This window comes from Gasterosteus aculeatus, chromosome 17 (genome assembly GCF_964276395.1).
Source record: "Gasterosteus aculeatus chromosome 17, fGasAcu3.hap1.1, whole genome shotgun sequence".
NCBI lineage: Eukaryota > Metazoa > Chordata > Actinopteri > Perciformes > Gasterosteidae > Gasterosteus > Gasterosteus aculeatus.
Genome location: NC_135705.1, coordinates 21657967 through 21684192, shown reverse-complemented (window position 1 = coordinate 21684192; position 26226 = coordinate 21657967). Strand labels below are relative to the sequence as shown.

At 39.7% G+C, this 26226-nt stretch overlaps 5 protein-coding genes across 7 annotated transcripts; 1 reads left to right on the top strand and 4 right to left on the bottom strand.

The window, feature by feature from the left end:
• Positions 1-299: 299 nt before the first annotated feature.
• Positions 300-4378, top strand: gnat1 (guanine nucleotide binding protein (G protein), alpha transducing activity polypeptide 1). The gene is made up of 9 exons (XM_040203431.2): positions 300-1081; positions 2034-2076; positions 2164-2305; positions 2417-2574; positions 2654-2782; positions 2872-3001; positions 3108-3261; positions 3352-3572; positions 3658-4378. The coding sequence occupies exons 1-8, from the start codon at positions 976-978 to the stop codon at positions 3540-3542; spliced, it is 1053 nt and encodes a 350-aa protein (XP_040059365.1). The 5' UTR covers positions 300-975; the 3' UTR covers positions 3543-3572; positions 3658-4378.
• A 41-nt stretch (positions 4379-4419) lies between these two features.
• On the bottom strand, positions 4420-11490 carry edem1 (ER degradation enhancer, mannosidase alpha-like 1). Its single transcript, XM_040203430.2, has 12 exons — positions 10839-11490; positions 9792-9864; positions 9137-9240; positions 8746-8917; positions 8448-8631; positions 8132-8306; positions 7621-7741; positions 7354-7524; positions 7193-7266; positions 6992-7088; positions 6478-6663; positions 4420-6044 (listed from the first exon to the last, which is right to left on the bottom strand). The coding sequence occupies exons 1-12, from the start codon at positions 11306-11308 to the stop codon at positions 5955-5957; spliced, it is 1917 nt and encodes a 638-aa protein (XP_040059364.1). The 5' UTR covers positions 11309-11490; the 3' UTR covers positions 4420-5954.
• Positions 11491-11791: 301 nt separating this feature from the next.
• On the bottom strand, positions 11792-16746 carry LOC120834994 (ADP-ribosylation factor-like protein 8B-A). Of its 3 annotated transcripts, none has more exons than XR_013453253.1 (7): positions 16457-16707; positions 14077-14157; positions 13880-13953; positions 13654-13747; positions 13512-13579; positions 12995-13217; positions 11792-12629 (listed from the first exon to the last, which is right to left on the bottom strand). XR_013453253.1 is itself a non-coding variant. In XM_040203433.2 (7 exons), exons 1-7 carry the CDS (start codon positions 16577-16579, stop codon positions 12580-12582), a joined length of 561 nt encoding a protein of 186 aa, XP_040059367.1. In that variant the 5' UTR covers positions 16580-16746; the 3' UTR covers positions 11792-12579. The 3 variants fall into 3 exon arrangements, 1 of the variants encoding a protein (XP_040059367.1); XR_013453254.1 differs by having other exon boundaries at positions 12995-13206; XM_040203433.2 differs by having other exon boundaries at positions 12995-13065; positions 16457-16746.
• A 25-nt stretch (positions 16747-16771) lies between these two features.
• Positions 16772-19726, bottom strand: LOC120834993 (tumor necrosis factor receptor superfamily member 6-like). Its single transcript, XM_040203432.2, has 5 exons — positions 19578-19726; positions 19346-19462; positions 19033-19164; positions 17885-18079; positions 16772-17493 (listed from the first exon to the last, which is right to left on the bottom strand). The coding sequence occupies exons 1-5, from the start codon at positions 19696-19698 to the stop codon at positions 17360-17362; spliced, it is 699 nt and encodes a 232-aa protein (XP_040059366.2). The 5' UTR covers positions 19699-19726; the 3' UTR covers positions 16772-17359.
• Positions 19727-21909: 2183 nt separating this feature from the next.
• On the bottom strand, positions 21910-25074 carry LOC120835870 (uncharacterized). Its single transcript, XM_040205156.2, has 6 exons — positions 24895-25074; positions 24671-24781; positions 24273-24480; positions 23883-24142; positions 23709-23801; positions 21910-23118 (listed from the first exon to the last, which is right to left on the bottom strand). The coding sequence occupies exons 1-6, from the start codon at positions 25019-25021 to the stop codon at positions 23033-23035; spliced, it is 885 nt and encodes a 294-aa protein (XP_040061090.2). The 5' UTR covers positions 25022-25074; the 3' UTR covers positions 21910-23032.
• Positions 25075-26226: the final 1152 nt, after the last annotated feature.

Sequence of the window (26226 nt, the reverse complement as noted above, 5' to 3'; positions counted from 1 at the left end):
ACAGAGCAAAGACCTGAAGCAATACAGCTCATCTGTCTTGACTAACATAGTCTTCTGCAATGAGACGCGCTCACCACCAAAACAATCAAGGTATAAGTGGATAATGCCAAGACCAAGTGCTAACCACCACACCACCGTGCCACCCGTGATGTATTCACAAAGCGTTTAAAACTAACGGTAAAATTACAGTAAGTGTCTGACAAACATTGTGCAATGCTAACATGCAGTTACTGTACATACATAATTGAAAGTGAGTAGATTAGGATCCTTAACCAGCTTCAGATTTAGGTCAATGAGATCAGTCAGGTGAAACTGCAAATCTCTATAAGCACTTCAGAGCTCACCTCAAGCCTCCAGTATCTTAATGTAAATTTTTCTTCCATCATTTTGGGACTGGAAGATGAGGGCCTGGTTATTTATTTCAGCGACCGCATTTCCTTAGTGTATTCCTTTTTATTTGACAACGTAATTTGACCTCTTTCAAACTTTATACATTCAACACCACACATACTCCCATTAATGGTTTGATATATGTCAGAAGAATTTAGTTCTGGTAACAGAATTCCCAACTAAAGGCAAATTCAAGTTATTCAGCTTCACATGCTTCTTTAAAATGGAACCCAACAGCATAGAGGGATAAGCACTTGAGCCGATGTTCATCTTCTGCTGAGCGCAGCAATGTCCCCCTAAAGGTTAGATCACTCCTGCACTGATGTATGTCCGCATCTACCCACACCTTTGGCTCTGCCCTAAAACAATCCCGTCCTTGCGCTCCATTGGCCCATTCCCGGTCAGGTGGGCAGAGGATGCCTAAAATCCTCTCCTAAGACACGAAAATACTCACATCCCTCCAGTGTTTGCTGCGTCGCAGTTGACGGCACCGGTCAAGAAGGAGGCCGATCAGCTAGGACCTACTTTCATTTTTCCTGACACTTGGCTTTTCAGCAGAGGGGCCCAAGCCGAGGAAAAAGTAGGATGGGGGCTGGAGCGAGCGCCGAGGAGAAACACTCTAAAGAGCTGGAGAAGAAGCTGAAACAGGATGCCGACATGGATGCAAGAACCGTCAAGCTGCTGCTGCTAGGTAAAGACGGTCAAGTTGGATGCAGTAACAGGAAACTTGGACAACCCCTTAAGGCTCCGTTGGGGGGCCATATTTGATCTTGAATCTAGTCATAATGAGACATCACTGTTGCTGGTGCATTACTGTCTCTTGTAAAAACTTTACTTTTCTAAACTACCAACACAGACAGAGCTTAGACATAATTTTCTTTGATCCACCATATTTAACTGTACAACCTTTAAAGTGTACTACATGTCATAGTTTCAAAGCCCGTTTGTTTGTATTAACAGTGATGGAAAACAAATATGTTTGACTAAAGTAAAAGCTTAAAATTTTTTGCCATTGACTTAGATGCCTTAATAATCACTCAACTCAATCCCTTGCTAATCCTTAAACAACGAGTCCTCCAACACATGGGGCTTAACCGTGAAGGACACGGATACTCTACTGCCAAACCCAAACACGGCCTGTGGCTACAGCATCCACATAATAACCAGAATAGATCAGAGGGACTATGCAATTAATCCATCAAGCGTGACAATTAGGTTATTTTAATTATGTTTCTTTGGAATTTTTATTCATGTATATGCACATATCTTAATTTTGTATAAAACATTATTAAACTATTCTAGTACCATCTGCATGTTATACCGCTCCGAATATATGTTGGGTGGTTACAAATATAGTTTCACACTCAGCTTAATCATCTCCTCGTGAAAATTTAGGTCAGGGCCAGGGAAAGTTCCACCTGACATCAGCTTTCAGCAAGATTAGACCAGAAGTAAGAAGCATTATGACCTGTTGTGATCCTCTGTGCCATTACCTGCAGTTAATAGCATTAAATAAACATTCAACGTGAATAAAAGCACCAAAATACTAAGAAATAGTCATATTTCTGAAAACCTGCAATAAAGGCATTGATGTGTTATTTATTTCAAAGAACAACATTTCTTGTTTTTCTTGTTGCATGTAGGTGCTGGAGAATCAGGCAAAAGCACTATTGTCAAACAGATGAAGTAAGATATTTGACTTTTGTACGAGTCTCAAATTTTTTCCAACAGCCAGCAAATCATATTCTAATGCTATGAATGTTCCCCCATCAGAATTATCCACAAAGATGGTTACTCACTTGAAGAATGCCTGGAGTTTATTGTCATCATCTACAGCAACACCTTGCAGTCCATTATGGCCATTGTGAAAGCCATGACTACACTCAATATTAACTTTGGCCACGCCGATCAGCAGGTAACAGCGGACAAAGACATCAATATGTTTTGCCTGAATTGATTTCCGTTTTGTAGCCGACTACTCAACGTTGACTGCATGTGTCCCTATTCTCCTGCATTTGTCCTGCAGGATGATGCCAGGAAACTCATGCATCTCGCGGACACCATTGAAGAAGGCAGTATGCCCAAAGAGTTGGCGGACATCATTATACGCCTGTGGAATGACTCTGGCATACAGGCGTGCTTTGACAGGGCCTCAGAGTACCAACTCAACGATTCCGCCGGATAGTAAGCCATCACACAAGCATCGATGTAAAATTATCCCATTATTTTTTTGTTATTGAATGACTTTTTTTTCATCCCTCAGCTACTTGAACGACTTGGAGCGGCTGGTCCAACCAGGCTATGTGCCCACCGAGCAGGATGTGCTGCGATCAAGAGTGAAGACCACTGGCATCATCGAGACAACGTTTTCCCTCAAAGATCTCCATTTCAGGTGAACCGGTGCAGTATTTCTCAAGCGGACGGCACCAATGACTCTCTGTGCTGGCGTGAAAGATCAAATCTATGCTTGTTTCCCTGCAGAATGTTTGATGTGGGTGGCCAGAGGTCAGAGAGGAAGAAGTGGATCCATTGTTTTGAAGGTGTGACATGCATCATCTTCATCGCCGCTTTGAGCGCTTACGACATGGTGCTGGTGGAGGATGATGAAGTGGTATGGTTACAGTATTCTATGCAGTCCCTCTCTTCTCTTTTTTGCTCAATCAATAGCGGGTTAATTTGAATGATTCTTCACTAAAAACACAACTTTTTTTTTTCAGAATCGAATGCACGAGAGTCTGCACTTGTTCAACAGTATCTGCAACCACCGCTACTTCGCTGCCACCTCCATTGTACTCTTCCTCAACAAGAAAGATGTGTTTCTTGAGAAGATCAAGAAGGCTCATCTCAGCATGTGCTTCCCTGAATATGATGGTGGGGTTGATCAATTCTTAGTACAGTTGAGTGCTATATAAAGTGGCAATTCTTTCAATGCGCCTTATAATCGTGATTTGTCTTGCATAGGCCCCAATACGTTTGAGGATGCTGGTAACTACATCAAATTGCAGTTCTTGGACCTGAACCTGCGCCGAGACATCAAAGAGGTCTACTCTCACATGACCTGTGCCACAGACACAGAGAACGTCAAGTTTGTGTTTGATGCCGTGACCGACATCATCATCAAAGAAAACCTGAAAGATTGTGGTCTCTTCTGAACACCGTGCTAAGGAACCAAAGGAGGGCAGGTAAAGTTTGCTCCTTGTTGTAATGATCACTCATAATCAAACTTTTGGACCAGCTCATGAATCTTGTTTTCTTTTCATTTTCCAGAGTGGTGTTTAGGCCCTGGTCACATTCCACAAATCCCCCCTCAATTTAAACTGAATACCGAAGATGAAACCCATGGTACTCAAACCAGGGAACACAAAAAACAACTAATTGGTAGCTATGAACAAAGACTGTGTGTCAACTGAGACCAGAAGTCAGAAAATCCTGTACCGATTTCAGACCAGTTGATTTTAGTCAGGCTAACTTTTCTCACAAGTCTCATGCACTCCGTAGTAGAGACATCAAAAGCTGCTTTCAGTATAAAGTGACTTCTCAAAATGTACTAATTTGAACAGATGTCAGGCTAATGCATTTTGGCTCAATGAACTGGTCAGCCTACAGCCAAAAAGGAAACGAGTGGGCCTCACTACCCGCAGACGTGCTTCAACCTAATTTTGAAGAACTTGTCAGTAGAAACGGTAGAGATTAGGTACAGAAGCTCTGCAGCGGAATTTGACACACAATTCATTCATTTGTTAAAAACACACTTAAGATTTAAATAATGTAACTTTTATAGTTTTATAGTTATAGTTGAAAGGGGCCAGTGTAAATAATTACACCGTTTTTCTTTGGAACTGTAACCATGCAACAATGGTAGACTAAATTTAATTGAACAAACCTTTTCTTAAAATATGTGAATCTACAGGTATTTGAGCCGATCATTGTGTAAAGAACATATGTGTAAACCTTGAGAAAACCTATTAAAGCTTCTGTAGAAAAATGAGTGCTTTTACATTTTTCACCATTAAAAACAACACAGCAATGTCTTCTTCATAGTTATTTAATAATTCTGGTTATTTTTTAGTATTATGAAACCACATGTTCAGAGGTAAACAGCCTTTAATTTAAGACAGCTTGGAGGCAGATTGACATTTTGGGAAATAAACATATTTTCTCTGCCAACTAGCATCATATAAGCTTTTTTTTTTAAAGATAGCCCATTCACTCTGTCCTGCTTTTGTGCTTAACAAACCTGAGCTGCTGAGAGGGGGGCCATTTCACCAAATTTGCATGAAGACATCCATTCATATTCTCATAATCTTTCGGTTCCACTATAAATGGAACAGTTTAGCACAGCGATTCTCAAAGTTTTTAGGCCACGCACCCCCTTCTACATCCCAACTGGGTTCATGCCCCCCTATCCCCAGACATGAAAAGAAAAAAAAAATGCAGCTTGAAGCACTGCTGAGCAGTTATAGAAACTGAGGTTGTTTGGTACAATATGAACCAGCCCAGAAGAGATGCCTCAGTAGAGCTTTAAACATATCCAACATCACCTCTAACGAGGCATCACAGAACAACTGTGCTCATTGTGGTTATTCTTTGACTAAGACAACCAAGTTGGAAGATCTGCTATACAAATACCTAAGACATTGTAGGCAACAACATTATGAGAAAGTATTTTTTATGAAAGCATTAACCATTTTAGTTTTTCCTTTAAACCCTGAGTTCTCACCGCATGGCAAACAATGGGTATGTTGATGTGCAATTATGTGACAGATAAACAGAACGAACAGAAAATGAAAACTTCCAGCTACTCTAAATCAGAACAAACTATGAAGGAGAGACTGTAGTAATACATCTGACAGGAAAATGGTTGAGAACAGACGTTTTCACTTATTGTTGTTAAAAAATACATTACATGGCTTTTTTCATTGTGTCTTTAAAAAAAAGAGCTCAATGCCATAGTCAGTGTAAAAGCAGTACATACACATGGAATGACATCTACTGTGCAATATTGACAATGGCCTCAAAAAATTAAATGTTCTTCAGAATATGTGCTGCTGAAAAATGCAAGGCACTTTAAAATCATTCTGAGCCGTTCTCCTCATTGTTGTTATTTGTTCAAGTGCAGCCCTTTTGTAAAAGAACTGATAAATTCAAGTGAATCCATTTCCCAGAGGCACTAATCATCATATGTCGGGGGATATTTTTCTTTAGGCTATACATGGTACATGTGTGGCTAGATGGCACTTATCCCAGTAACACATTGTGATTCACAGCTCAGCTGTACAAACAAATATCCACACACACACACACACACACACACACACACACACACACACACACACACACAAACACTCACACAATGTAACACACTCATACCTTAACAAACAGTTAAAGAGACAACAACATACCAGTAATCTAAAATCCACTCACGCCATGTCAATTGATCACCAGGCAAGCAGCAACGAAGCCTGACCCCTCCTTATCCGGCACAAGAGCTGTTCACCTGCGTTGACCCCGTAATCACCCACCAAAGAGCAGAAATCCCACACACTGTGGGTGGAGCCTCTTTCTCAGAAAAGTCCCACCATGTTATCGATCTGCCTCATATAGACGCTCTTCAGTGGTAGAGTGTATCGTCGCTCTTCTGGGATCCTGTTGCACTGTCAGAGAGAGAAAGGTAAGATAGAATGCATAAGAAAGGGAAGGGAGCATAATACGAAATTGGGAGCACGTTGATCGTCTCTCAACATGGCAATAACCGTAGCCAGCGGCTCATAGCTAACGGTGCTAACATTACAAACTAACATATGACAGCAGTGCTGATAGAGGCACGCTCATGTGCACTAAAAGCACATGCGGTGCGCCCTGCTATATGCATAAAGAAAGGAGAAGCTTGAACAACAACACACACAGAGAGGAAGAGTTCAGCAAGCTCTGTTCCGATAAACATTACTTCACTAGATCTACATAGCAAATAGATTGTTTTATATTGTTACCCTGAACTGTATATTGCTCCTTAAAAATGCACAATATGGTGGCATATTTTAAAAATACTGAAAAGGACCAGTGACCTGGCGAGGACGGGGGCCTTACATTGCTGGTTTTGTTCGGAGGAGGCCGGTTGATTGGCTCTTGTTCTGCCAGCACTCCCTCTTCACAGGGAAACAAGTCGTTCCACTGTTTCTCCCTGAAGCGCTTGTCTATCGGTACAACATGGCCCTCTGTAGTGAAGATGTACTTGTTGTCGGATTTGTGAAGAGGGTTGTCCTCATCAAATAGCTGAAATGCAGGAGAGATGAGAAATAAATTCATCTGGGTATGCAACAGTTTATTTTAACAGAAAAGGCAATTTAAGGATGCAGCGTTGAACAGTGTGTAAATGTATTTCTTAATGTATTTAAACAACAAATTAATTTTTTCTAGAAATAATCTCAGGGTTCGGGCCTATAAATGTACACATTCATTGTAGGGATCATTTATTTTAAATATAATAATATTGTGAAATTAGATTCTAATCAACATTTGCTAAACTAGATTCGTCCAGTTTGTGACATTGTAATCCAGAATCACAAAGCTCTTTCTATGCCTCGCTCAGGCCATTACTTACCAGGTAAAGGTATTTGCACGTCTCACTGAGAAAGAAGCTCTCCATGCGATCCTCTTTGGATTTGTCCACGACATGGTGGAGAGTGGCGTACCCACATCTGCAAAGGAGAAGCTCAGATGAGCTTATTTTATCAAATCGTTGTAAATTCCCCCTAGAGGTATATACGTGTATGCGTATATGAATTAAATGTACATTCCACACCTGACTTTGGCATTTTTCTCAAGGCTCTGAAGAATATCCTTTCCAACATGCAAATAGAAAGGATTTTTGGTCGCCTGTGGGACACGAAGGAAAACCTTGAGTAAAAGATAATGAACCGCCACCACCGCCGCCACTAGTGCTGTATTTCAACAGGTGAGTACCTGGTACAGGAGGTAGGTTGACTCAGCCAGCTCTGGTCTCAGGGGGTAGAAGAGCACATCAGGAGCCTGCAGCTGCCAGTTGTATCTCTCTGGCAAAGCCCCGAAGCGCTTCCAGATGGCGTAGTAGAAGGCATGCAGGCAAATCGCATTATCTACATCACCATTCAGCACCTGGCACACAGAGTGGCAGCACAAAACAACAGTTGGACGCGACAAAAGGTATTTTACAACACATGTTTACACAACCAGTCGTGTGTGTTATCTAACCTGCAGCCCAGGGAAGAAGGCCTGAAGGGAGTCGATCCAGGTGTTCATTATTTCACCACTGAACATATTCACATTAACATACAGAGGTGGGTCACCCTCTCCTTCATTACACGACTCTCTTCTGGAAAAACACAGAGGTGAAAGAACGTTATGACACACTATAAAGTTGTTTGTGTTTTTGCTATCGACATCAAAATCAATTCTCATCAAAATGAATGTGTTGGATGCAGAAGTAACCACAGCTCCCCTTCTGAGGGGTTTTGTCCCCAGCTCAAGGGCTATTCAATAGTCGTTACTAAGGCGGAAGAAAGTGTCAAGTTTCTTCAGGATTCAGCTCACCTGATCATTTGGAGACAAACAATGCTAAATATTTCTTTGTTTGGCCAATTTATGAAAATTATTCTTATCATTATTATTTCCCATCTCAGGTGCGCCCTCTTGTAAAGCTGCCGGTCACACCCACTGTCACCCAAATATGCTCTGTGTCACATTCTTTCAGCGCGTGACTCACCCTCTCCTCATGTGGCTCTGAATGCTCTCATAGGCTGCTTGGAACATCCTGTGATCTTCTTTCTCACCAAACAGGATGTACGATTTGAGCAAATACTCATAGAAGGAGTCCATACCGGCTCCCAGGCCACTCTGCTTGCCAACCCACTGGCCTGTTTGGATATTAACTACATTCCCTAAAGAATGACACAACAATTACAATTGCAGGCATCACAACTACGTGTTGTAGACCTAACCACTCGGAGTAGTAGCCTTAATTAAACAAACTAGTTATCAAGAGCAAAACCCTTTTTGTGTAACTGCACAGCTGAGCTTACCTAACAGACCGGTTTCGTTGCTCCGCAGGTTCCACAGAGCTCTGACGGCTCGCCTGGCCACCCATTCGAATGTGGAATCTCCTATCAAGCGGCTTAAAATCCCAAACTCCACCAGCAAGGACCCGGCTCCTGCCGTGCAAGTCTCATTGATGCTATCAGGAGGAACTCCAGTCTTCAGGTTCACCTGAATTTTAGAAAGAATCAATGAAGAGAGTTAGTCTCTACAGTAGGGTTAGGAGGTCAAGTCACTTCACTTACACGATAACCACTTTAGGTGGAGCTACACAGCCTCACTCACCCTGGGGTAGGGAATGCCTGTGCTGGTGTTCTCGAAGGCGGGCAGCAAGCGGACGGCCAAGTCGTGAGCCAAGTGAAGCAGCTCGTTATCGTACCCATCGAAGCCAACCTCGCCGAATGGATGTTTTGGGTCCGTCAGCAGGATGTGGGATGAGATGAGGCTTCCCAGGATCCTTCAAAGACAAAGGGGGACGTTACTCTGGGGGTCGCACTCGGAAGCAGGTTCTGAAAAAAAGATTGCACGTATTTTTTAATCAAATCAAATGTTCAAATAAATTGCCTCGGAAGCAAATCATATTATGATCAAGGTCATGGGCGTGTTCACCAAGCTTCTCCTTTTGTCTACTCAATTCCATTTATTTTGACCCTGAAAATATTAGCAACATTCATACCTGATGTTTGCCTCAAACACTTGCACAGTTGAGTCCTTGTCAAAAGACACAGTATCTATAACCAGCTTAACAGCCCTTTGGAACTCCGTCACATTGCCGAGCACCTGTAAAGGAAAAAGCATGTTATGTAACCACATTAAGCTGCATAATGAAGTTTATTCAATTGCATAAATACAAAATGGCTGCCAGGTAGATGCTATATTCACATTATTGTAATTATCAACAGCAACTAACTGGCTAAAAACTTGAGCTATGTTACAACCCCATAGAAGTATATAGTGTATGTTTATGAAACTGGAACATATTCATGTGTAGAAATGAGGTTGTGCTTTCGGAGACACCAGGTCTATTGGCTCAACCTGACTCCATGTCACTAAGAGTTTTGAGGGTGACAGAAAACACACTAGCTAACCAATGAGCGCCCGATTGGCGTTCTAAAACACTGCTTATTACAAAACAGGTGATGGTTTGAATATGGGGTGAACTCACATCGTTTAGCTCATTTATCTCAATATATAGCCAAATGCAAACATCATTATTACCATCAATCCTGCTATTTTTGAATTTTCAACTTTGACTCTATGAGAGCCGTGATAAAGAAGAACTCTGCTGACGTTCAGGACATTGTGTGACATTAGGATGAAGCACTACTTACCAGTAGGGTATCTAATGTGTCAATCAGGGTAAGGGAGTAGTTTCCCAAAACATCGTTTATGTTAATGTTTGACCTGAAATGAAAGCAGTGAAACAGAAACAGCGCCGTCATTGCAAAAGAGGAACAACAAATGAACAGACATTAATATAGAGAGTCTTGTTAATTCAACAACAGTAGTCAAGTGGTCTGTAAAAGTGGGAATGTAAAATCTTAAGAACGGGTACATAACATACCAGGTAAAAAAAATATATATGTCCATCTTAAATAATCTGAAACCACATACAGTTATTTCAAAGATTTAAACATAACATGGTGCTTATTCTATTTGTGACATCCTCATTATCAGTAGAGGCTCACTGCAACTACTAATTATATCCATTATCAGTTAATCTTTAGGTCTACTCGATTATCTAATCCTTATGGTCTATAAAAATATTTGCAAACACTGCACTGGTACCGTGTTGTATAAAAACCGTTGACCCCAAAAGTGCTATTTAACAGCCTAAGGAGTGAATCTTCAATTTTCAGCAAAGGAGAATAACATGGACACGTGTTTCAGGTTCTCGTTTACTCCCCTGAGTAGAACAAAATAACTGGGTTATGGGTATGGATACACATCGCATGCTTTCTGGATTTCCTTTTGCCCTTTTTGTCATTAGTTGAGTGTGATGTGTTTAAGAGCTCAACGTGACTTGATTAACCAAGCAGCTAATCAATTTATAATCCATCCAAAATGTGCCTAATCTATTACTTTGTGATGAACAAATGATCCTAATCAGTTAGACTTAAATTAAATCAAGTCCCCCCCCCCCAGTTTACTGTACTGATCAAAATGCAAAAGCTTCACTTCACCGAGCAGCAGCAGGCAAATCAGACCATGAACTCTACGCGAATAGCGCAGTCCGCAGAGGACAGTTAGGATGTGACAGCGTCCTGTGCGTTACAAGTGCGGCCGGGATGAAACCACCAACAACACCACAGCTATGAATACACGTTTATTAAAAGGAAACATTAACCTGCCGGTGCAGAGGGCTGTGAATGACTCACGGGTTTAGCACGTCAGGTCCCCTGCCTTCACAGTCTATGGGGTTCAGTTCGTCCTCAGGAAAGGCATACTTCATGTAATTGTCGTACCCGAAATAAAACATCTCTTTGGCCATGTCCTTCATTTGGGCTTTCAGGGTATCCGGGAAGGAGCCGTATTTGCGGGCGTACTCGTCCTTGTCGCCGTCGAAGAAGCTCAGGTAGGATCTGTTGGGGGACTCCACTTCAACCTTCGCCCACATGGTCTTCGCCTCTTCATGCCCGTGGCCGTGAATTCGTTGAGACCACGAGTTGCCGCTCGGATCTGTCCCCTTTTCGTCCCTTAATAACGCGTCTAATTTGTGTAAACTGAAACTAAGTGGGAAGTTGAACCCCAGGCTAACGTTATGTCCGAGTCCGAAAGCTAACCACAGCACACAGCTGAGCGACAGTCTCAATACGAGCAGACCGACTACCAATGACCTCCATTGCATATTTGCCCCTGTTCGATCTTTAAACGCATAATTTAAGTCCACACACGTCTGGGGGATGAATGACTGTGGGCTCCTCTCTTGTTTTGTCAGGTGAAAACAGACGAGCTGTGGTGATTCCACCCCATACGCTTCCTGTCAACAGATCCGGAGCAGTGATTGGCTTTTCTGTTTTGGCGTCACACGACACGGTAAAGCGGGATCGTGCTGCGATTGGCCGCAGAGCTGTCAATCTCCCGGTTGCGTTTCGTGGCAGTCCTTACGTGTCTCAATTCAACTTCTGCCCCAATAGAAAATAGCCACCAGAGTGAGACGTTCAGGGCGCACCGCTTTAAAAGCGAAACGGTTAGGTTTAGTTGGATCTCTACACATAATATATATATATATATATTTCTTCATAAAAAACAGATTACTGTACTAAAAGTCTCCACGCACCTATACAGTGACATTGTTAAGAAGTTGCTTAACAAATAACAGGACAATGTCTTAGATAAAAGCATGCCTTTTTATTATTTGAATATATACTGAATGGTAGTTTTTTTGTTGTTGTTTTTTACTCCTCCCAGGTAGGCAAACCTTGCATGCTGCTTTGCTTCAGGAGGTGAGAGACATTGCACAAGGCACTTTGAATTCTGCCACTATCTCAACTGCGAGGCAGCAAGAAATCATTTCACTGAGGCTACTTACAAACAGAGGCCTATTTGCATCTTTTAGTACATTCAGACTTTAAATAGAATCAAATATCCACACACGCAAATCTCACATCAGTAAAAATCATACTAGCTTGATATTTGTACAGACTAAATACAGAGCTTTCTAAAAACCTTTTTTCCCCATAAGAAGAAATCCCGATCAGGCAAAGGATGATACTCATCAGGTCACACAGCAGAGCTTGATAGCCATCTTTGTAAATTACATTTATGTGAGGTCTGTTGGACAGCATCATCCTTTAAGAGGGTGTTGTTGTATACCGAATAAGCGTTATGAATAACACCGGGTAACAAAAAAGGTTAATGCCTAAACGGCGGGCCAAAATTATTTTCCAACTCCCAAGTTAAAGAACAGCTTTACCGGACAAATAATGCCAACAATAATTCTTAAATTTGGTATGAGTCACATCTTTAGTAGTGCATTAGAATTTGGAAAGACCCACAAGGTGAAAGGGAGCGAAAATACAAGTGTGTCAGGAGCAGAACAGAGCAGCATGTGAGTTTAGGTGAGAGTTGGGGAGGGTGGTGGGGTTTGTGGGGCATAGCTGGACCACAAGTCCATTTTCAGCTCCTCCTAGATTTTGAGTGCTGGATGAGCCACTGAAGTGTGATGTCTGCAATCAAAAAAACGTGCTGGGTCAGTTTGAGGGGCGCATTTGGATTCAGGCATTTTACCAGCAACACAAGGCATGGTTGCTTACAACTTTGGTGAAAAGCTACACAGATCCCCATGAAATAGTGTCACCATCATAATTACAGTTTCACATAATGAATACCCTCACTTATACTGCACAAAACCAAAAGGGACAAAGTTTACAATGAAACTTGTTCATGAATGTACAAAAGAAAAAGAAAAATCTACGAAATGATTAAATACAATGAAGGTTGTGTAAATTGTTGCATTATGAATGTATCAAGCAACTTAATAGGATATTTCGTTTCCTCAACAGACACCGTAAAGTCATTAATTTCAACTCACCAATGTTGTCTTTCTCTTTGCAGGAAATTGAGTAGCAGCATATCTCTCTGTCCTGAATTGCTGCTAGATTCCTTTAAAGGCAGAATAATGTCCATGAAAAAAAAATCATAAGAGAAGTATGCATTCAGGCTGATCTTCAATACCACACCCATCTTTTTGATTCTGATCTGCAGTTGCACGCCACAGTTTATGACAGCAGAGGGAGCCGGTTCCTGTCAATAAACTACAAATTGACACAGCTCCAGATAACCAAACCACATAACCAAAAAGGAATGGAACAAGCAATTGGTCCAAATTTTAATTATTCTTATCTTCAGCATGAAGGTAGCTAAACTGATATAGGATTAAACAAATCCAAACAGTTACAGGAAGGTTTAAAATGTATAGACATAGTTTGTTTCATGATATTAAGAGTCTACAGTAGATAGAAAAGACAAATATGGGCACTTAACATATTTAATTTAACTACAGCGTTAAATTAATATGTTAAGGGCTTTGCACCATCTTGCATACTTACATTTTCTCAATCAGCTGCTTTTCATCTAGAGCACTGGGAAGATCCCTTTTGTTACCGAGAACCAAAACCTAAAAAGGCAACAATGAATCACTGGCAGAGCCCAGACATTGTTTTGCATGACTGGTGCAAAAATCACACTTACAGGAATTCCTTGCAACTGAGGTTTGTCTAATAAATTATGAAGCTCATTTCTAGATGCCTCCACCTTTCCTTGATCTGCTGCATCAACCATGTACCTAAAAATGAGCAACAGCAACGTTATTGGTAAGAAGCGTTTAGACGGTACGTCGAGATTAACACGGGCGGCTCATTAGATCTATTCTCATTTATTTTTCAGACAAACTTGAAGTTGAAGCCGAGATACTCACACGATTGAATTGACTCCCCGACAGTACCGCTCCCACATGCTCCTGAACCTGGGCTGGCCTCCTATATCCCAGATCTATAGGTACAGGATTAGGGGCACTTAATCAATAATGAGTGTCTGCTTGTAGAACCAGTGCACTGGTTTCTCTTCATTCCTTATTGCTACAAACACTATGATTAAACAGAAAGACTAAAATACCTTGATAGTCACGTTTCCTTTAGTGACTTTCCTCATATTGAACCCGACTGTAGGGATCATGTCTTCGCTGAAATGCCCTGACTGGAAGGAAATGCACAAGTCTTATAAAACTGTGTTGGAAGGGAATAGATGCATATTTACATAATTCATTTACTAGTAACACAGTATATTCCACTTTACATTTCAAAATATATATTATGTACTTTAATGTACATTAAAGTACATAATATCCCATTATGTACTTTAATGTACATTAAAGTACATAATGGGATATGATCTGAGAGGAATAAATAGGTGTACGTTGACATATAAACATCAAGTTTAATTGATCAGTCGACTTTATGAAAGATATATACTAAATATAAAGGAAACAGTAGGAGTCAGGTGGAGACTAATTATTTGATAAAATGAGTTCATTAGGACTGTTGTTTGGGATCTCTTGTACTTTTACAGTTTCACATACTTTTAGTAGCTTGAAGTCTAATGCTGCTCACTATACAGCATTTCAGAACCAAATGGACTACAAAAACGTAGTATATGCTGCAATACATGGCTGGAATCTAGTTTACTCTATCTAATCCTGTGAAAAGGCAGACTAGTATTTGTGAAAATCAAAAATGTTCTCTTACAACTAATAGGGCTAAATATTTTTTCACCAAAATGACAAAAAATACAAAGACTATTTATCATTGGTTCTTGCTCATTAATGCAAACAGAAGCCAGGCGCATTCCCCCTTTAAGATCCAAACTCAACCTTTGTTCTTAAAGCTGTTTTCGTGCACCGTCTGCTCTACACACTTTTCACAGCACATGACCTTTTGGAGTCAGCTGATGAAGCTAAGTGGAAGTGAGTGCAGCAGTCTCATGACTAGAAAGGAGGATGCCCCCCCCCCCCTTACAAACCATTCATGCAGTCTTTTGTGTACATCTTCAGTGTGAGATAAAAGTATAAAGCTTATTTTGAGTTACTCGACTTGCTCTTACGGCACAAGTCCTGTTACCTGAAAACCATAAATCCAATTTAACAAGCAAAACCAGTCGAGACATGACGTTCTCTGAAATGTACACTGCTTTGTCCTGAGCAACATTTACATCAACTTTAGAAGTTAGAACTCCTCTGGTAAAGGTGACACACACATTGTACTGTTGATATTTACTTTATTACTTGTTTTCGGAAATTGCTTGTTTTGTCCAACCAATTGGAAAAATACAAATATTCAGAGTATAAAGATATAAAACAAAATAGTATCAAACTGTTTAGGGTTAGGGTTAGCAGTTAGCAGTGATTATTTTCCTATCAATTACTAGTTCAACAATTCGATTGCTTTATTGCTTCAGCTCTATTTTGAGATATGCATCAAATTCAACCAAAATTCAAAACCCTGTCAATCCCGTGGAAAAGTTTTTTGCTTTTTAACATTGTGTACTTACTGAAACTGAAAGGACAAAAATTGCACAGATTAAAATAACTCAGAAATCACAAAAGGCCGCCATAGTCTCAAGGGAAGCTTGACCGGGGGTCAGAGAGCGGGCGGGGTGAAAGCCATGTGTGCAAAATGTCATGACAGACATTGCTCCTGCAAACTGATGAACAAGTACAAACGTGATTCTTCAGCTCACTTTTACACAATATGCTGTTGAAGTGATTGGCCAACACCGCCAGCAGAAAACGGCTGGTCTTTAGAAATCTTAAGCTTAAAGTTGCACAAACGAAATGGCTCTTAGAAGAAAAGAAAAAAATGCTCTCTAGTCCCAAAGACAGGAAGTCACACCAAAAGATACAATCCGTGTGGAAATGTACCACAATTTGTATGTAAAGCTGCTGCAGTATAAGTGATTCTGTTTATGTTATTTGCTACATTGTTTTGTGTTACTGAACACCTGCATTCAGGCAGCAGATCTTTTTTGTAAATATGTCAACGAGAAAAAAAAGTTATGTACACATTCAAAAAACAAGAGACCCAGTCTGTGAGTCACCTCTTCAGGATCACCTTTGACTTCTCCACCGTGCAAGACCTGCGGGCCTGTGTGTGATCAGCTGTTGTTATGGTCAACAAGCTTTCATGTCACCGCTTTCGTCTAACAATCCCCACGGTTTGGTGGATGTATAGAATTTAACAGATGCTAATACGCGTGTGCTGCGATCCACCAGCAGCCAAACTAGTTAGCTCAGCCGACTTGTTGACAGAAGTCCAACAATTGGCTGAGTTCCGCGGCTGTTTTTTTATGGACAGAGTAATCTTACGTAACGTTAGTTATTTAGACCCGAAAACCAGTGCGTGTAGCAAAGACATACGTTAGCTTAACTCTTATCCCATTATTAGCGCTAATAGTATTAGCAATACCCCGAGCGAGGTTAGCTAGCAGCTGATCAACTTACAGCGATCACGTTTACAAATGTTGTTTTCCCCGAATACTGCAAACCGACCAGCGTCAGCTCCATCTCCTCCTTCCAAAACAGAGCCTTGAACCAGTCCAAAAGCCGGTTAATTAGTGCCAGCATCTTGAGGTCGGGTGTTCACTCGCCTCTGTGGTCCTGTGTGCCTTTCTCCCTCCCTGTCAGATGTTTCCCATTGAGGAAGGGAAGTGGTGCGCAGGCCGCTGTCATGTGTCATATGATTAGTCTGCAGGAAGGTGCCCGGCAGCGCCCCCGCTGGAGCGCAGGGGAAGTGCACACAATAGTGAAACACCCAGAGGCTGTTTGGATTCATTTTAGGCCTTTTACCCAAAAAACAAAAATCCCATGAATATAATTATAATATCCACCTTTGTTCACTGTCCCTACATTAAAGCATACATCGATACCAAAACAAACACACAAAGGGGGTCAAACTCCTGATTTCAGGGAAATCATTTTTGAAGGGGTTAGAACAGTATAAGATATACTATCAAAATTGACATTAAAATATATCAGTCACTTTTTAAGAAATGTGTCTTAAAATTATCCAAAAACCCTAACCCAACTTTAAGCCTTTTAGTTAGTCATTATTTGAATAAAATAAGAAAAAATCTACTACTCTCATCCAAAACTCTGAATGAATGACTTGGGTCGTCTAAAATAAAATATGTCTGATAGTGGTTTCAAACTTTCATGATTAAACCTTCATATATTGGTCAGACAAATTAAGGTATTTAGCTTTCTGCTGGAGGTCAACCCAGGGACCTTTTAATTACAAGTGTGCATCTCTGTCCTTAATCGGTTTCTCTATACCATTGCACCAACATCATTGGTAAACAGACTCATCATGTCATTTTACACTTGTTACCAACAAGTGGTGACTTTTTACAGACATTGAAGGCTCAAACTGTTGCTGGTCTTGGATTCCTCTTGCATGATAAACTCAAGCCCACTCTCCTCCTTTGACAGGTGAAATTCACTCGCATTGGTGGAGACTCCAAAAAATTCATCAGGATTATCTGGATTAGAAAATGGATAAAAATGAAATATTTTGAAATCAGAACCATCATCATATTGCAAATATGCTGTGATCTTAAACTGTCTGTATCCATCAGCTTCAATCAGATTCGCACACCCCACTCCTAATTATGTGCTATGGGTGTTTAGTTTCATCTAGACTGAGATTTAATTTCATTAAAACATAAATGATTTGTCCCCATTTTACTTATTCCTAACTAAAATATAAGATTGTGCTTTTGAAAAAAAAAGAGTAAATAACTGAAAAAATGTAAAATATGAACAGCGATTTCCAAGAAGTTAAGGACTGCATGTGATCCTTCTACCTTTATCTAAACACTCTATATACATCCAGCTAGATGTAGATATGTATTCCCATTAAGGCCCACTTACATGCTACGTGCTTCCCCCGGTTCTTCATACAGCCATAAAACACAGACACAACGAAGGTGAGAGAAAGGAAAACAATGGCGATGCAAAGGGTCAGACGATTGGAGTCCATTCCTTCTCTCTGCGTCTCTGGTGAAACATCAAGCTGAGGCTCACACGTATATAAATACTTTATCAATCCGTCATCCAAGGTTTTGTCTGTGAAGACAGAGAGACAAAGACAAAAATGAGTCCACCACCAGAGGTTCTATCAATACTCTTTATTTGTGCAATAATGTTTCAAAATTGGGTCCAGACTGAATTACCGTCAGTAATTGCCATTTTCATGATGTTTTGTGCAGACAATCATAAAGCCTAGAAGAGGATATCTAAACTCTCCTCGATATTTTCTTTATCGCCACCATGAGGTTGACTTTTTTTTTCTTTTGGAAATATTGTACTTTGTGTCAAGTGCTGAGGAGCAAATGTAACCATAATAATAAGAGGGTGCACATGTTGAACATTATACTGTTTCAGCATTGGCCTGTTAGCATTGGGAGCATGTTTTCAGGTCAAACCACAAATGACGGGACCGGTGCAAAGGTCTTGTGATGTTATGTTCTGTCATGACTTAAACAAAGAGTTCATGTTTGAGTTCTACGTCAAATCAAAGCACGAAAACACATGCCCCACGGCAATGCTTGCACTACCCGAGGTTTCATGTGACAACACTGGGGCCAAATTCTTAACACTCAGCTTTCTGGACATTGTTTGACTGCCCTCCTTTTACTGATTTGTAACACAGAGGGCCCACATTACCACATCGAATAAAAGTGTGACAGCTATTTGGGATAACCTCCCCAATTGTGTGGGGGAACTGTGTGTGATTTTAACAGAATGTAGGAATATTTTGACAATTTTTCAGTTTTAATTAATTATGTGTCATGTGGTCCAGAAATACACTTGCAAGTTACTGGTGCAATATCAAATGATTAAAAAGTGGACTGAGTGGATTCCAACATAATAGTATGTGGCTGTTATATCTATTAGCACACCCTGACCCCCGTTACTAGACACAAAAAACTAATAAAAAAGTATTTCACATCATCAAACCAGCAGCAGTCCATTTAAAACGTAGGTATTTGTTAAAAGAAAAAAATAATTCAACTCACCTGTCCTGTTCAGTTTTTCCCCTATGACACATTTGTTTTCTTCACACTTTGAACAGATATTGTTGGAACACAAGAAACCAGAGCGGCACGAACAGTTTGTATTTGTGGTCGGTGTACATTTCACAGAAACATCTGTAGACAGACAAGAAATCCGAGCACAGGACTTCAAGTAAAAGTGTTTTGTGCTCAAACACATTATTTAGATTTATGATTTAAATGCATTGACTACATCAACTGTTGTTACACTAAGTACACACAGAGAGCAGGAATATCATTTTTCCTTTCAAAAATTCTCCATAAATTAAGGTCTTACCTTGTTGGCAGGACCGACATTCCTCACAAGTGTCAAACAAGTTATACTTGTGCGAGAATAAGCCCTTCTTACAGGGGAGACAAACTTTCTGTGAGCAAAAACCCTCCATGTACGTACCTTTAAAACAAGAAACAGATGAAATTGGTGACTCCCAAGAAAACAGATGTAATCCACACACTTTAGCAGAGTTCCTATTAAACACATTCGATCTTGTTGATGAATTAGGTTTTACCTGGGGGGCACAGTTCACAGCATCGGCCATCTACCAGCCTCTGTCCATCACCACAGGCTGCAGCTGTTGTCCAGACACTCAGTGCACACATTAGCGCCAGAGAAAGGTTCTGAGGAACCATTTTGACCAGTGCTGGGCTCGTGTCTTCATGGTTTTATAGTCTGTTTGGTGACGTCAGAGTGTGGTTAGCTTGCCGAGAGACACTGTGTGAAACATCTACCTCAGGAAGTGAAAGACCACTGGACGTGTCACTAGAATTAACTGAAAAACAGTATCTAGTTTATTTAGTTCTTTTTCTTTTTTTTATTGAAGATGTCCCGTGGGATATTATTTAAATGTTTTTTTAACAAATCTTATTTTGCCAGGTGTTTGTTCATCAAAAGCAGAGCGCGTTAGTAGCATACACAAAGGTCAGATTAATTAAGGCAAAACATAGACCACAGCATTTCTTCACTATTTTGGATCTACCTTCTGGAGGCTTTCCTACAGAGCAAATGTTGGTGTTGGAGGTGTTGTTTCAGTTTTTGTTTGCTTAAAAAACAGTTAAACCACCCTGTGAAATCCCTACAGGTGTTCCAGTTCCAATCAGGTTTCAGGTTGGGTCACTGCCAATGTTGTCTTTCAATCTAACGATTTCCTAAATAGCCCACCTACAAAATTTGGATCACAACATGATTGGAAGACTGTAAATCCATTATGTACACATGGAAAACTTTTTCAACTAGTTTTACTGTTGATGATATCTTGAAATGAATTGGATGGCCTATATGAGGGACAAAGTAGTTGCAAGCCGTTTCCAAATTGTTAAAAAACCTGCATATTGTAAGGGCTGAATCTAAAGGTATTCCTGTCGACAAAATATATCATAACAAAAATTGCATCAAAAAGCCACTGTTGCACACTTTTATTTGGAGTGTAACTCAGTCAAGATTTAACCATTAGGTTGATTTTATTGTAGTGATCGAAAGGAAACATTCCTCGTGCAATCTTGCAGCGGTGAATATAATAGTTATAATACCTAATTTAGTATAGTAGTAGTAGTACAATTTGTACAAGCAATCTCAGTTTAAATCTTAAGATTTTAACTCCTTCGTGTTACAGGTTATATAGTGAATATGACATTAACAAGCCATGTCACTTAACCACAAGCAATTACAATTTTCTGAATATGACTTAGCTTGGTTTCTGGAAAACCCTGAGCCTACTGGGTAAAAACACAATGAAAGAAACCTGCATAAAAGAATTTAATGAAAAACCAGTCCCTGCAGGAAAAGCTTATCCCAACTTGTCAACATCTGGAGATCGGTTGTTTTTTCTCTGTAATATTACTGTAAATTATTATTTTATTTTGTAAAAAACGCTATCTGGAGATATATTTTGAAATCCTGAAATGTAAAAAGAGAAGAGGTAACATAAAACCATAAAGTAATTAACGGACGTATCTATAATACAAACAATTATTGTTTTCAGCCCTTGTGTTGTTGTTGTTGGGCTCTATTCAGGTTTGAAACTAAATGCTGGCGTGCTATTGGTTTAGACACTACTACCGGCCCCAGAGCCAACCCCTACCTTTACGCTACGGTGCAATGTAAAATACAGTAACTGCCCTGTTGAGGGTTTTATTGGGGGAATTTTTTGGGTGTACCGTCCGAAATCCCACCAGTCAAAACATTTTCACATGTGAGTCGTATCAGCACTGCATTTACCTCCCTCTGTCACTCGCACACAGTCTCATGCTTTAAACCTCCGTCAGGATGTGAAATAACTATTGATGTAATTCTCAGCCGTGTGAATCGTCACTGTGTAGCCACAAAAGGCGATGGTGACACTATAGAAAGCTAGAGATCACAGTGCACTGCACAATCCTCCGCCACGTACGAGGTGAGGGTGGGTGGAAGACGTCCTGTTGATGCTGAGCGTGACAATATAAAAATTCATCAAAGGTCATGGTATGGCATTTAATGGTGCCGAATACCAAAGTAAGCTTGGTTAATTACATACAAATCTATTAAAAATACAACTAGAAAGAAATAATTCAATGCTTTTCATACATAGAAACCGTAAGAACCAAATATAAACAACACTTTTAGTTTTACATTTTTGGGATGTTTTCACTTGCAATGACATGCTATAATGGCTGTCTGGAGGCATATATCTATTTCTGTCTATTTCCTATCTGTTAAGTGGCAGCTATTTCTAAGAAAGGTTTGCAAAAGCATGCTGTATATTTCCTCTAAACCACAAACTTCCTGGATCAGTGACATTTACTGAAAGTGTCTACAGGGACGGTTTCAGAGGTACAATAGTGAATACAATTGCAAAGACCTAATCAAGTAGTTTAGTTGTACAAAAACATTTATTCACACATTTTTAGGATATCACAGTGCTTTTTAAAAACGATAAAATGTTGGACAAAAAACGTGCTTTACAATATCAGTCAGACAGCGACTTTGTTTTTATTTTACAGATATTTTACTTTTCATACTTTCACGTCCACATTTTACTACTAAGTCATCGGTGCCTTTACATTGTTGTAGTGACACTTGTACCTAAAAAGATGATCTGGATACTTTATTCACAACAGTTTTTAAGTAAGAAATGTTTGTTCCAACAGAGGACACTGTCAGAGGAATCAGTGAGCTGAAATCAAATTAGGTTTCCCTAGTAGATTTAGTCAGACAGAACCCGTCAGATACACAACAAGCCACCTGTGATTTGAAGGCTTGTTTATCTGGTTTCTTAACGAAACTTTAGTGAATAGAAATTATGAGTTTACAAGGTATAGACGACATTTTTCCAGTGGTTGCAATGAAAGCATAAGAGCACGTATGCTGCTATGGGGAAAAAGAGGCAGTACGGGATCTCCCCCAACCCCCGCACGCTGCTGAGAGCTGTATTCTCAGCTTTGAAGATCCGCCACTGGTGGAACAGAACTAAATCATCAAAACAGGGAAAAAATGGAAACAGACAGAATATGTAGAAATAGTAAAACGTATTCATCTCAAGCTCTCCACCCGTTCATTATCATAGTTATTGATTGCTACAACCTTTACTACAACGCCGTTCAGACTATGTACTTCTTAGACTAGTGTCACTTGCCCCATTAAACCAGATCACAACATATGAAGTGACGAGACATGAAAAAGCATCAGAATACATGTACATCATATGTGCATTTTAGTGCGGTTTGTTAGTATACAACACTATTTTAGTTGCATGATCTGTAAGGTTGTTTCTTTCACATACTTTGCACGATATTCAATGATAACTGAACAAACAAAAGTCAAATATTGACCATTCATACACCTGCTAAAATTCAGACAGCCTTTCTGAAGTGGCTATCTTCTAATGTAAAACCAACAATTCAAGCAAAAGTTAAGTGGTCGTTAATAATTTGTGTGCTGATTATCTGATCCAATATTTCACAGTCTTCGCTGGCAGGTTGATTTGACACCTCAGTGCTCCCCTGGATTCCGTTTGACAGAGCACAGACTGCTCTCGCCACTTTCCTCAACTGGTCTCCGACACAGTGAGTCATTATCTGAAAAAAAGTTAAAGCATAATTGATTAAATCAGAACTTTATATCTGCAATTTAACTTTTAAAATGAATGGTCTAAAGCAAAGAATGAAGGAACAAAGGTTGGAGATTTCCTGGGAACCATGAAAAAGAAAAAAAGGAAATGTTTGTACAAAACATGAAAGACGTTTAGGGGTCAAAGGAATAAATTGACAAGAAATCATTCGCTTGAAAAGAGTTTGATGAGAAGATCAATACTTGTTTTTACGTTTGTCTCTATGGCAACTCTAAAACTACAGCCAGCCTCTTCTTAGCTTAGCTCAGAAGAAGGATGGTAAACAGGAGTCCTTATGTCCCTGCTGGTTCTCTGGCCATTCCATCAGGACTCTGGTAACTTACGGGACAGAGAAATAGTTCTGCATGTGATCCCCCATAACAGCAAGACGTGTCATTTTTAGAATTAAACAAACAAGTTAATTTGTGAGCCTTAAAGGTGTTATTACACCATTGTGTTACATTGGACAGATCCAGGCTAACTGTTTCCGCCCATTTCCAGTTGTGCTCAGTTAACTCCCCCGCCGACTGTAGCATCATTCGTTTTAATGCAACATACTTGGCACGGCAGGTTGAGGAGTGACGTGCAGTTTGCAGGTCACAGCGGTCAGTACACGCAGTCCAATAATTCCAAGTATGACGAGGGCCAACCCTGAGCAGGATACGCAAGATGCAGGTTACCTAATAGCCTTTATAATGTTGTGTCATTCAAAAATGAAAGCAGTAGTTTTACCTGTACCGATGTGGGTGACTGTGTGTCCTGGAGCGGCCATGGTGGTGGTGGTGCCCGTAGGTATTCTCTCAGTATGTGCCCTCTCATGAGGATGGGGGGATGTTAGGCGTGCAATTAGAGAGACCATTTTGTTTGATGTGGGGGGTGTAGTGAGATAGTTGGCACTTGGTGTAGGGATGTTACTGGTTGTGCACCCTTGGAGCTCATTACAGATGACGTCTGAGGACCTTGTTCCATTCGTTTTCACTCCACATTTACATCTAGAGGGAAATTTGAAGGATGCAGAGATTAACAACAGGTCTTTAGACATTGCTGAGATCATTTGTGTGTCTATAAAGTTTTAAAATGTGTTTTTCACAGTTTTAACAACACATTTAAAATCAGACTTACTCTTTCCACTTTTTGCACTGCGAGTTTCTTTGTGTAGTGAAATATCCATCTTCACATTTTGAACATTTACGACCTTCAAGTTGCAGCCCAAATCCAATTCTACATTTGCAAGAGGAAGAATCACTTTCCCAGGGAACAAATTCTTCACGGCACTGACATTTTGTGTTTGTCTCTTTTGTGCACTCTTCTTTAACAACACTTCCCGTTTCTACAACAACAAAGGAATGAGATCACATGAGACTTTAAAGTAAGCTTTCTTCTGCAGCACAGAGTGAAACAGCAAAGCTTTCACTATATTCACAAATTGCGAATGTCAAATATCATTACGGTTTGTTAGCTATTGCTCACAGTATCGTGTTGTATTTTTAGTGTTAAAACCAATCATTCTGAACACTTACCGCTTTCACACTTTGTACATACTTTGCAGACTTGGGAATCATTCTCTTCAGGCTGGAAAGCTTCAATGGGGCAGGATTCACAACCAGTCCCACTTCTAGTTACTCTTTGTCCTTGAGTTATTACCGTTTTACAAGAACACAAATAGTAAGGGATAGTTGTACAGCTCAAAATGGAATATTTTACAGCACTATCTATGAAATTCATACAAGAAAGTAATATTCACCTTTTGAGCAAGTTATCCCAGCATCCAAATCCACAGTAAATTCATAAAAAATTAAAGTGAAAATAAGCAGTTTGAAAATAACCATGTTCAATTCTTCAGTGCCAATAAGAGCCACTGAGTCTTTCATGTGTGACACACCACAGAAACTGAGACAACAAAAGATCAGACTTGGTACCACCACTTTATAAAGAAGTGAGAATCCCACGTGTGTTCATAACCCAATATGGTTCTCAATGACACATCATCGCAAACAACACGTTTTTACTTTCTTTGGTGGAAAAATGCATGTACAATGGTATAAGTAGGAGTGAGTAATAGAATTAAGCTCAAACTTAATATGTATTACAATGCCATGCTTGTAATACTTTGAAATGTGAATTTTAATAAATGAAATGAGAATAAAATCAATTCAAGTTAGCACGTCATCTGTTTTTGAAATTTAATCAAGCAGAATCTTTTTTAATATAATAATAATAATAATAATCATTAACTCATTAATCTTTTTTTTAACACTAACTGTTTAATCTTGCAACACACTGGCGTCTAGAGTTTTTTCTTTATTAAACTTCTTTTTCAAAGATCAGGAATAGACACTTAACATGTGAATTGTGATTTGTTTTTATTAATGTTGTAAAACATCCCAGTATACTACATTGTGAATCGGATGCTCTATTTGATTTGGGAACCAATTTCAAGAAAGGGGCAAGAGGTTTTAGAAACAAAATAATTGCATGTTTCACGATGATGAGAGCATATTGTGTTTTCTACCATTTTGTATTATTATACTGAAGGATGAATGCTCCCTCCTCACAGACACTCGTACTTGATAAATGACAAAATACTTATACTGTTCAAAACAGCCCTTAGATTTCTCACTCAATCTTTTGCAAAAAATATATATTTTATTGACGTTACTTGACAAATAATTAAATACTGCAGTTAATTTCATTGATATTAAATAAATAATCACAGGGTTGATTTTAAAAGACACGCTTTGTTTCATAAAGCAACAGGCAACCAAACGGATAACCGTAAACGTTTTTAGAAACAGAATGTTGTCTTCTATAATAAAAACACATTTGCTTTTATATGTTAAACAAACCTTAAATTTGACTTCTTTATTTATTCATAGTAGGGAACTTGGTAAGAGCCATGTGTCTGACTATTTGGAACCATAAAGCTTCTGTTTCTTACCAGTAAAAACACCTTTGCATGTCGACTAAAAGAGCAAGTGGAAAAAAAGCATATTCTTGATCCTTCTGCACGATACAACCACGCAAATGCTCGTTTCTTAAAACGGATATGATTAGAATATCCAAGACGTTATGTAGG

Coding starts and splice junctions, on each gene's coding strand:
- LOC120834994 (XM_040203433.2), bottom strand. CDS start 16,579: ATGCTGGCACTAATTAACCGGCTTTTGGACTGGTTCAAGGCTCTGTTT. Junction 14,158..16,456: donor CATTTGTAAACGTGATCGCT/GTAAGTTGATCA, acceptor ATTTCCTTCCAG/TCAGGGCATTTCAGCGAAGA. Junction 13,748..13,879: donor CGGGGAGTCAATTCAATCGT/GTGAGTATCTCG, acceptor GCTCATTTTTAG/GTACATGGTTGATGCAGCAG.
- edem1 (XM_040203430.2), bottom strand. CDS start 11,308: ATGCAATGGAGGTCATTGGTAGTCGGTCTGCTCGTATTGAGACTGTCG. Junction 8,307..8,447: donor CAACGAAACCGGTCTGTTAG/GTAAGCTCAGCT, acceptor GTCATTCTTTAG/GGAATGTAGTTAATATCCAA. Junction 6,045..6,477: donor CTCCGAACAAAACCAGCAAT/GTAAGGCCCCCG, acceptor TCTCTCTGACAG/TGCAACAGGATCCCAGAAGA.
- LOC120835870 (XM_040205156.2), bottom strand. CDS start 25,021: ATGAAAGACTCAGTGGCTCTTATTGGCACTGAAGAATTGAACATGGTT. Junction 24,143..24,272: donor CAGTGCAAAAAGTGGAAAGA/GTAAGTCTGATT, acceptor ATTTCCCTCTAG/ATGTAAATGTGGAGTGAAAA. Junction 23,119..23,708: donor TCCTCAACCTGCCGTGCCAA/GTATGTTGCATT, acceptor ACTTTTTTTCAG/ATAATGACTCACTGTGTCGG.
- LOC120834993 (XM_040203432.2), bottom strand. CDS start 19,698: ATGGTTCCTCAGAACCTTTCTCTGGCGCTAATGTGTGCACTGAGTGTC. Junction 18,080..19,032: donor GGAAAAACTGAACAGGACAG/GTGAGTTGAATT, acceptor CTGTCTTCACAG/ACAAAACCTTGGATGACGGA. Junction 17,494..17,884: donor CCGGGGGAAGCACGTAGCAT/GTAAGTGGGCCT, acceptor TTTCTAATCCAG/ATAATCCTGATGAATTTTTT.
- gnat1 (XM_040203431.2), top strand. CDS start 976: ATGGGGGCTGGAGCGAGCGCCGAGGAGAAACACTCTAAAGAGCTGGAG. Junction 3,002..3,107: donor TGGTGGAGGATGATGAAGTG/GTATGGTTACAG, acceptor TTTTTTTTTCAG/AATCGAATGCACGAGAGTCT. Junction 3,262..3,351: donor GTGCTTCCCTGAATATGATG/GTGGGGTTGATC, acceptor TGTCTTGCATAG/GCCCCAATACGTTTGAGGAT.